This window comes from Carlito syrichta, unplaced genomic scaffold (assembly GCF_000164805.1).
Source record: "Carlito syrichta isolate Samal-C Ts95f unplaced genomic scaffold, Tarsius_syrichta-2.0.1 Scaffold65441, whole genome shotgun sequence".
In the NCBI taxonomy this organism is placed as follows: Eukaryota; Metazoa; Chordata; class Mammalia; order Primates; family Tarsiidae; genus Carlito; species Carlito syrichta.
Genome location: NW_007009537.1, coordinates 89,741 through 100,921, shown reverse-complemented (window position 1 = coordinate 100,921; position 11,181 = coordinate 89,741). Strand labels below are relative to the sequence as shown.

General features: G+C 35.1%; 1 protein-coding gene across 1 annotated transcript in view; it reads left to right on the top strand.

The window, feature by feature from the left end:
- Positions 1-169: 169 nt before the first annotated feature.
- Positions 170-11,181, top strand: part of LOC110594875 — an 82,633-nt gene continuing 71,621 nt past the window's right edge. Inside the window, exon 1 of the mRNA XM_021708932.1 lies at positions 170-477. Coding sequence (XP_021564607.1) covers positions 196-477 — 282 coding nt within the window. The 5' untranslated portion in view covers positions 170-195. The remainder of the gene's footprint in view (positions 478-11,181) is intronic.

Sequence of the window (11,181 nt, the reverse complement as noted above, 5' to 3'; positions counted from 1 at the left end):
GGGGGGGGGGGGGGGGGGGGTGTTTATTGTTAGATCGCCGCCCCGGAGACGCGGGGCAGTGCGAGCGCCCCGATCGCTTCCAGAGATGGTTGCCACGACTGTTTAGATTGTAGATAAGGTCCCAGAGATGCCTCCTCCCCGCCCCCCCTTCCTCACTCCCTCCCCCCCCTCCACAAATAAAACCGCCGCTAGAAGATGAACAACAAAGAGGGATGGGTTTGGGCGCGATCGAGCGGTGTGGGGGGGGTTCCTCTTTCTGGGGTGGCTGTAGTCTCACGGCCACAAAGCGCCGGCCCCGGCGCTGCGAGGCGCTGGCGAAGCCCGGCGCGTCCATCTCAGCCTCACGCCGCAGCAGCCGGCGGGGCTGGGGAGCCGCGGCGGCGGCGTCGATTCCCCGCGCGAGAAGATGGGGACCGACTGTGGGCTACAAGTAGGATTGCAGCTCAGATGCAGAAGACCTTTCTGCATCATGCCACGGTGGGTACCCGCCTGGAGGAGGGGTGGGGGAGGCTGTCTGGCATCCTTTGTATTTTTTTTTTTTTTTTTTTTTTGGCCTCGCTTCGGGATTTTCTTGCGCTTTTGCTCCTTTAACTACCCGCTTCCTGACTGGCCACTGTCGGCCCTTGCGATATTCCTGCAGGAGGCTAGAAGGGAGACGTCCTGAAAGCTAGTCTGTCTCCAATGGAGCTCTGCTAAATTGGAAATAGTGCGTGAGATTATATTTTTAAAGACAACCTTATTTGGAGGACTCTTTTAGGTTTGAAAATCAGTTTATGGTTTCCTGGGATGAATTAAATTAGAAATAGTTGCTTGAAAGAGGTGTATTTCTCTTAAAATTTATATAGAAATTGGGAAATGGAAATAAAAGTGAAATGGAAACACGTGAAAGTTCTGTGTGTTTTTTTGGTTTTTTTTTTGTATTTTTTAAATGTGCGATTGTTGGAAGGTTTTTAGGAGATGGAATCATAAATGTAGGCTTCTCCTTTAACATGTGGCACTGCTACAGACAATGGTGAGATTATTGTCTGGCTTCACTAATTAATGAGGACTAGATTGGCATGAATTAGAATGGAGGTTTATTTACATCTGGATGAGCCAGAAATCTGCCGTAGAGAAATGAAGGGCTTTGATTAGCTTGTATTGGGAATAACATTAAGAACCTAAGGTAAAAAAAAAAAAAAATTATTTATTGTTACACAAAGTAAATTCGAGTTCAAAACATAAGAATGTATTTCCTTTGGACAACATTGAGCTAATTGAATGAATAAAATATCATTTAAGACATATCTACTTAAGGCATTGTTTGATACTATTATATATGTGTTAAAGAAACATTGCCAGCTGGGAAGTTTGTGTTTCCTTCCTTTTATGTTAAACTTAGGTCCCTCTGTCTGTCAGATAGTGTCATTTGTGTATTGGTAATGAGTTTTTACTTGTATGATTCTAGCTACTCCACTATGTGTGTTAACATATGTATCCTTTTGAAAGATTAAGTTATTTAAATAATTTCTGTAATAATTTTAGAGTTACTAAGATAATCATAAATGTCAGTTATTCAAACAAGCGTTCATATGCTCAGATACCCCTATTTTCAGACAAAAGTTAATGCAAAGTTGTTAAAGAAGGACTGCTAAGACATCTAACATAAAGTGACAGCTCCAGGAGTAATGACAAAGTATCATGTGTTTCTCTTCTCAGTAAAGATTCCATATATTAATGGGAGAAGATGTAATTCATCAGATGATATTCTTAGATAATGGTTTCCACAGAGTATTTAAGAGATCTGCCTTTCATTCAACCCTGGTTTGAAATATTGAAGAAGTTTTTAATTTACAAACTCTTCTATTGCTCTTTATGAAATTTATACCGCTTCTGGCATAGAATTATAGGCTCCTCCTTCTCTGAGAGACAGCCAATCATCATTTCAATGAGGTAAAAAATAAATAAAAGATCCCCCTTATCATGTGTTTTTCCACATTTCAAATTATTTCTTTCTTAACAATGTGTTCATTTTTCTTTGTAATGGCAAGAGTATCATCACGAGGAGACAAAAAGAATACCTTTTCTCTTAATTTAAAGGCATACATTGGTCAAAATAAAATGCCATATTTGAACGGTATTTCCAAGTAGAGTAGGAATCTTTCTCAGCTACTTGAGATTTGAGGGTTTGTGGCTGGCTTTGCTGTCAGTGAGAGAAACTTTGCTCCTGATGTAGTAGTAATCTACTGCTGCTGATAATTAGACGTCATTACTACTGCAAAAAGGGAGAGAGAAAAGGCGAGAGGACCGGCTGAGGCTAATTAACTACTTTAGTTTAATGAAAGAAAGAAAGATGGATGGCACCTGGGAGGTTATACTGGAACAGAGTAGACACCCCAGGTAGACTTAATTGAAACAGGACTATCTTTCAGTCTCATAGTTAAAGCAACTTGGTTTTACCTCTTTTTTTCCCCCAAAGAAGAGATGTAGCTTTGCAAAAATACTCTTTATCCTAAAACCTAAACTTAACTGATGAAAAAAATCAAGCTACTAACAACTGACTTAAAATTAAAATGTTGACTATTAGAAAAGATAAACATGCCCTTTAATATTTGTTCTAGCCATGTCTAAAGCTGAGGGAACATATCTGCCACTGATGTTGAGATTGGTCTGTGGCCGAGGAGATACTGTTTGGTCACCAAGCAACAACATCCTGCAACTCAGCCATTTTAGGTCTGGAATGGGACCTGTGCTTTTGTGTTACTGACTGCACGTGCATACGCACACGCATATGCAGTTTGTTGACTATCCCATCTGCTTCTCCCCCCCCCAACTACTATCACTGTTATTTTTGCACATTCTTTCATGAAAGGTGTTAGAAATTTAGAATAATGAAAAGATGAATGACTTAAGACGTTTCCAAAGAAGATATAGCAAAAGTCTGGCATTGATTAACTTTTAGTCAGTGATAGTTTTGAATTCCCTTATCTATGGTTACTATATTTTACTTGTTTAATAGTTCTGGTTTAGCTTGTCTTTAAGAAGCTTTTGATCCTGATTATGGTTAACATTTTGTTTTCTACCAACAATTGGTTGAAACATGACACAATTTAAACTACCAAAACACATCATACCACTTGATATTGTTGAGTGGTAAACTTAGAAAATAACCATTCAATTTATTAAATCTTAATTTTTAAAAACCCGCTGCATTGTATAAAACATTAGGAAGTTTGGTAGGCTCATGTTTCGTCTTCCAGTCTCAAGTAAACAAAATAATGAATGTCTAAATCGTATAATCAAACAATGTGAGTAATGCTTTCCTTGACCTATATTTGTAGGAGCAGACACAAAAGGTCTAAATCTTGCTTTTTCTCTATGTTTTTCCCTTATATTTATTCTAATACAGATCATAAAATGAATTTTTCATCCAGAAAGGAAAATGCATTATCTTTAGTTATGTCATTCACAAATGATGATTTATGCAGTCCTGCAATCTGTAGCCTCAGATTTCCTATTGTTCTTGGCATGCATACTGCTAATTGATTGCTGTACAGTGATTAGAATGAATATTCATGGACTTGCTCATAAACAGTTACTGTTTTTGTTGGTTCTTTGACTATGGTTTTGGTCATAAATCCTTTATGCTACATCACAGTAAAATAAATACTGCCCCATGAGGAGTCTGTGTACCTTTCCACCTGCTCTAGCTTCATGTTTGAGACACATATCACATATATTAGGCCTTGATCAGAAAGTTGCTACAGAGCTAGTATTTATTATGATACTTTGTATCTATGACACAGAGACAAATCATAGTAGTAGTCACTGAGATAGAAGCACATTTTTGCTTACCTTTTATACTTTCACAGTGGGCAAATCTGCTGATAGCCAATGCATTTTTCTCTTCGTTAAAGTGCTTTGGGACACTCTGTAGCATAGAGTTTGGGGGTAAAGCAGATATCAAGAATGAAATCTCAGCAATGTGGCTTATTAGCTGACTTTAGTAGCTCCTTGTGGAGTTGTTGTGAGGAATAAATTATCTATGACAAGTTCTCAGCACAGTGCCTATGTCAGCTTTCAGGGAATAGTTGGGGACCTTTGGAAGAGGCCACTACGGCTTGAGTATTAAGGGCCAGGGTACTTGTAAAGATAACTCCTCTGAATATAAAGAGGAAATAGAACCTGTTACTATGTTATGACTATCTTATACTTTTTTCCTAAGATACCAGTTCTTGATATTTTCAGTGATTCTCCCTTGTCCTATTAGTAATCACAATGGCTAAGAGGGAATGGGGGCAAGATTCAACACTCAAGTATTTTTCTTCTTCAAATGTATTTCCTGAGCCAGCTGAGATTCTACTCCTCAAAGGTTTATTCTCTAGAGTCACTTCATGGGGGTGAAAGGAAGATGAAGAAGAAAGTATAGGGATAGAGTAGCAGAACTTCCAAGAGTTTCAATCCTATCTCAGGATCAGATGTGTGTGTGTGTGTGTGTGTGTGTGTGTGTGTGTGTGTGTGTGTGTGTGTGTGCGCACGCGCGCAAAAAAGTATGTGGCATATGCCTGGCACATAGGAAATGCTGAAAAAATAGAAGTTGCTTTAGATATTAACAAAACAAAAACATCATGATATAATTATTATTAGGTATGTTACAAATTCAAAATCACATTGTAACCTGGAGATAAAATACAAGGTATATTTGCACGTACATTTGTATATATATATATATATATATGTATATATATATATTTTTTTTTTCTTTTTTCAAATATTTATTCTGCCTACCCCATGTTTGAAAACTAAAAAGTGACTATTCCTGTAAAAGTAATACATTGTCATTCTTTATAACATCCAAGTGAAAAGAAAAGAAAGCTAAAACATCACACAAAATCTCCCATCCAAATATAACCACCATCAATTAATTATGTACGTTCTAGATGCCTCTGTAAACATATATACCAAGAGAGTAGACATAATAATTAAATGTTATACGTGGGCATGGCAAAAAAAATTAGAAATAATGGTTATACATGGACAGAAAGAAATAATTTTCTAAAAGTAGTATGAAAATGATATGTTAATTTATGTAAGAAGAAAAACATATAATATTTCCAAATGTAATGAAAGAAGTTAAATACCTGAAATTCAATGAATTGCTAACAGATAAATGCTTCTTCTCTGAGGTATTTATTCTTGAAGTTAAAAGAAAAGACTAAGAAAAACTTTGAGTTTGAATTACGTTTAACAACTGAAAATGTCAGTTTTATACAGTATTGTTGACTTTCTCCAATGATAAATGTGGAACAAACATATTTTCACTTCTTTCCACCTCCTTGTTACTTAGACCCTGGTTTCTATTATATTGTATTTATTATATTATCATTGTTATATATTATACTTTTGTCATATTAAATATATAATTATGTTTCTATTGTCAACATTTCTTATATTTATGTTAAAATATATATGTTGACTCTTACCACTTTTTGTTGTTCATATTTAAATGTTTATCATACATTTTTACCTGGTTTTCTTTACCTATGAATTCTTTGATTTGATTAGCTCTAATTCTTGATCATCATTTTTTTAAGAAGAAGGGTTCATACAGTCTATTCTTTGAGGCTTATATGCAACTGAGAATATTCATCCTTTGCCCTTATACCTGAAGGACCACTAACTACATGCAGGTTGTTTATTTCATTCTTTCCCCCAAAACATTGTAGATATTGTGTATGCTCTGTAACATTCAAAGGCAAGACAGTTTTTCCAAATTCCATGGATTGTTTACCTTCTTATCCATGGAATTAAATCATTTTACTAAGATATATTTGAATTCCTTGTCTCACTCTATATTTCTCTTGGGTAACTGTGCTCCTGTCCATGACTTCATTTGTGTCTGTGTTCCAGTGACTTAGTGTGTATTTCTTGAAGTCCAGATCTGTATAGTTGGCCCTTGAACAACACATCTGAACTGTGAGGGTCAATTTATACATGGATTTTTTTCAGTAAATATGTTGGAAATTGTTAGGAGATTTATGACAATTTGAAAAACTCAAACTGCATAGTCTAGAAATCATTTCAAAAGTTAAGATAAAGTTTGGAGATGTGTCATGAATTTGGAAAATATATATAGATAAGTAGTCTATTTATGTGTTAATTGACTGCTTCTGTTATTTATAAGGCTTTCCATCCACAGTAGACTATTATTAGTTAATGTTTTGGAGGAGTCAAAAGTTACATGTAGATTTTCAACTGCATAAGGGATCATCACACCTAACCCCCAAGTTGGTCAAGGGTCAATTGTATTTTGGATTTTCTACTGAGTGTTTCCATGAAGATATCCCAAGACTCTCTAACTGAATATATCTAAAAATGAATTTTTCTTCCTTCCATTTTCCCCATCCTAGGTCCTCCAAGTTGACACATATTTTTAAAAAAATTCTCTTTGCGTATAGATAGCAGCACAATTTGTTTGCTCATACAAGCCAAAATACTTTGTGGCAGGTCTGATTTCTTCCTTTTTATTTCTCCATGTAGTCGATGCTCAACAGAGTACTGTCAGTTCTACTAACTTAATATTTATTGAAGTCATCAGATTCTTACTGTACCATACCATATCATACCATACTATATCATACTATATCATACCATATCATACCATACCATATGTCTATTGCTTGATAATTTGATAATTTTACCAAAAACTGTTTTAAAGAAAGGGATTTAACCTCTAGCACCTGGCATAATGTGGGATGAATTATTGGTGCTCAGTATTACCTGAATAAATAAAAATCTCTTTCCAGTCTGAAACCACACGATGGGGTAATTATACAATAGCTTCTTACTTACCATCACACAAGAGCCTTTTGATTTTATTTATATCTTTCTATTTGTCCATCCATATGTCTATTTGTTCATCCGTCCATCCATCCATCCATCCATTTTAATTGTGATAAAAAATACAACATAAAATTTACCATATCAATCATTTAAAATTATACAGTTAAGCAGAGTTAAGTATATTCACATTGTTGTGCAGCAGATCTTCAGAGTTTTTTCATCTTGCACAACTGAAATTCTGTGTCCATAAAATAATTCCCCTTTCTCTCTCCTTCCAGTTCCTTGTAAACTACGATTTTACTTTCTGTTTCTATTAATTTGACTACTTTAGATACCTCATATAAGTGGAATCATACAATATTGTCTTTATACTGACTCATTTCACTTGACAATGTCTTTAAGTTTTATCTATGGTGTCATAATATGTGACAGAATATTCTTCCTTATAAAGACTGAATAATAGTCCATTGAATGTATGTACCACATTTTGTTTACTCACTTATTTGTTGATGGCCTGGGTTGTTTCCACTTCTTGACTACTGTAAATAGTGCTACTGTGAGCATGACTGTGTAGATATCTCCTCAAAACTGTACTTTCAATTTTTTGGTACATATACCCTGAAGTGGATTTGCTGGATCATATGGTAATTTGAGTTTTAGTGTTTTGAGGAACTACCATCCTGTTTTTGATAGCAGTTGCATCAATTTACAGTAGCCCAACAGAATACAAGGGTGGACATTCTTTAAGGTTAAGAAACTGCTGACTTTGTTCCTCATCCTGAGCTTCTTTAATGGATATACTTCTTCTGTAGACAGTGTCAAGTGGTTGAATGTAATGCAAGTAATAAGAACATTATATCAATGTCTGACATTTATCAAATTCTTACTGTAGGTTAGGAATAATCTATATTAATAAAAATCACTTCCCAGTCTGATAACACATGATGGAACATTACAACATAACTTCTCATTTACCACTACAATTGTAGTATGATTGAGCTAATCACTTTAAACAAAATATTCCTTTCATCTTCACAATAGTTTTATGCTATTTTCTGTACTTTTTCTATACTTTTTATTATACATATGTAAAAGTTATGGTTTAAATTAGGGTGAATTTCTAATAATCACACATATTTGGGTAAAAGCCTTTTAAGTTGGATTCCAAAGTCCTTGATTTAAAACATTGGTCTTCAAATTTTTAAAATAGTATACTCTAATTGCTAAAATCTTGAACATTCCCCCAAAATGTACATTTTGGTAAACTACATATACAGCATTATGCAATACTTAATATAAAATATTTTTAAAATGCGAGTATATTGGATCGAGGTTAAAATATATACAAGTTTTAATATTTCCTTCTTCACCTCCATAGGTTATCTCATGCACTACCTGAGGTACGCATATACCAATTTGGAGATAATTATTTTAATCGATAAGTCAACATCGTTTTACAACAAAACATTGTGGTTATAACCTTATAGTTCAGCTGAAATATTACCTCCTGCATTACCTCTGTGATGAACTATCATAAAATTAAAATGATACCTTAACTATACATAGCCATGACATTCATCAAACAATTATACAGGTTTGACATTTGTATCAACAGAGAGATGATTTCCTCAAAGGCATGTTCTGGGGAGAGGGCACAATCTAAAATAACCAAAGTATAGGATACAGTAGGGGATGAGGTTATGGGAAGTCTCTAGTGCCATGTTAGCTTGCATTCTGTAGGAAATGGCAGCTACCAAAAGTGTTTTAGCAGGGATGTTAGGATTTAACTAGCCTTATGGGTAGGAACTTTATGTCTCTCAATGGTTTATAAATGTTGCAAGACATATATCAGATAAATAAGGAATAAAAGTTAAATAGTTCCTTAGTCTCCATATATTGTTTGAAATATTATACGAGTATTAAAATCAAATGATCAATCTTCCAGTCAGTATAATTCAATGGCTTAATGTTGCTGATACTGGAATCATGCTCTACAGATTTCAGAATTTATTAATTTCAGTAATATATTTAAAATAGGATTCTGTGAAACTTAAAGAGTAAATTTAAAGGGACTCGAAATGAATATGGTTCAAGTAATCTTGTAATAAGCAGGGGTTTTTGTGTGTTTATTGGGGGAATTTGAGTAAAAAATATTTGTTTATCTTTAGTTGTTTGTATATACACAGCTACAAAGGCTTCCCATTGGAGAAATTCTTCAGAAAACCTAACAAATAATTCCATATACAATACTTAATTAAATACAGACCTTTTCAAAGTAAAATAGATATTTCAAATGGAACACTTGCAGGAGAAAGAAGGGAAGGGGGCCAGGCTCATTCTTTTATTAGGAACCCACTCCCATGATGACAGCATCAATCCATTCATGAGAAGAAAACCCTTATTACCTACTCATCCCTGAAAGGTCTCTCTCCTCAACACTGTAGCATTGCAGATCAGGTTTCCAGTATATGAACTTTGGAGAACCCATTCAAAGTCTAGCAGTACCCACATGCCTGTCTCTACTACTAAAGGCTCTTCGACTTTTGTGCATTATGGTAGACAGAATCTTGATATGACTCCCAAATGACCCCCATTCTTGTACTGTGTCCTCCTCTTTGAGTGCAGGCAGGACTTGTGAATATAAACCCTAAAACATCCACAATTTAAGAAATATTTGAAATATTCATTTTACTTTGAAAAAGTCTGTGTTGAAATAAGTGTCGTGTTTAGAATTCTCCATTGGGCTTTTAGGATTTCTCCAATGGGATGTCTTTGTAGTTGTGGCTATATGAACAACTAAAGGTCGGGTTAGATGGTAAGGTTTACTGCAAGTGGGTCTAATCACATTAGCCTTCTAAAAGCAGGGAGTTTTTTCCTTATGCTAGTCACAAAAGAGGAAGTCAAATTGATCTGAAACCTAGAATGTGTTTAATGCAAGGGAGGTCCTCTCTTGCTAAGATGCAAGGTGCCACATGGTTAAGAGCTGAGAGCAGCCTCTTGAAGCTGAGAGCATACTTGGCCATCAGCTAGCAAAACAATGGGGACCTCAGTCCTATATCCACAAAGTAATAAATTCTGTAAATAACCTAAGGGAGCTTGGAAGCGGAACTTTCAAATGAAGATACAGCTCCTGACACCTTGATTTCAGTTTTAGGAGAAACTGAGCCGAGGATTCAGTTAAAATGTGCTGGTCTTGTGACCCAGAGAAGCTGTGAGATGACGTTTGTGAAGTTTGAAGTCACTCAGTTTGTGGTAATTAGTTACACCGTAAAAGATAACTAATACATAGTCCTTTAATGTAAAAATTCCTAGAATCACTTGTGTAATTAAAACAGGTCATTTTCAAAAACATGTTTAACTAAGATTATTTGTGATTTAAGATATAGCTGGAAATAATTTAAATTGGTCTTTCTCTCTAATACCTAATGTATTGCCATAATGTGATGGTCTATAATTTACTAAAATGTGTAATTTCTGGCAGATCATTTGACATAGTTAGGAATGTGTGTGTGTACGTGTGCATACCACACATACACACACACATTCATACACATACATTAGGAATATATATATATATCTTTTATTTTTCTCTTAGCATTTTTATTTTTTTATTGTTATTATTATTTTTTTTGAGTTTGAGTCTCACTCTGTTACCCAGGCTGGAGTGCAGTGGCACACTCACAGCCACCACAGCCTCAACCTGGTGGACTCAAGTGATCCTTCCCCCTCAGCCTTCCAAGTAGCTGTAACTACAGGCGCACGTTACCACACCTGGCTAATGTTTTGATTTATTGTAGAGACAGGTCTTGCCAAGTTGCTCAGGCTGGTCTCGAACCCCTGGGCTTAGGCAATTCTTTCACCTTGGTCTCACAAAGTGCTGGGATTACAGACTTGAGCCACTGAATTCAGCCAACATTTTTATTTTTAAACATTATTTATTTCATTATATTCCATTCCTCTCCTAAATAGAATATAAGGTAGTTTACTTTTTCAGGTTTTTAACAGTAGAATAGAGACAGAGAAATACACATTTAAAAAGTCGAGCTGCGGTAGCCAGGAGCGGCCACTGCACTCCAGTCTGGGCAACAGAGTGAGACTCCAACTCAAAAAAATAAATAAATAAATAAAAATAAATAAATAAATAAAAAGAAGTTATTCACATAATTATAATTAAAGGATATATTTTAAAAATACATAGAACAAAATATACGGAAAATATGGCATTTCTTTTCATTTATTAAAAATAAGCATTCAATAATTTTATTTTTAAGAATTATTATATTTTTTTTAATTTTTTTTAAAATTTTTTTTGAGTTGAGTCTCACTCTGTCACCCAGACTGGAGTGCAGTGGCCGCTCC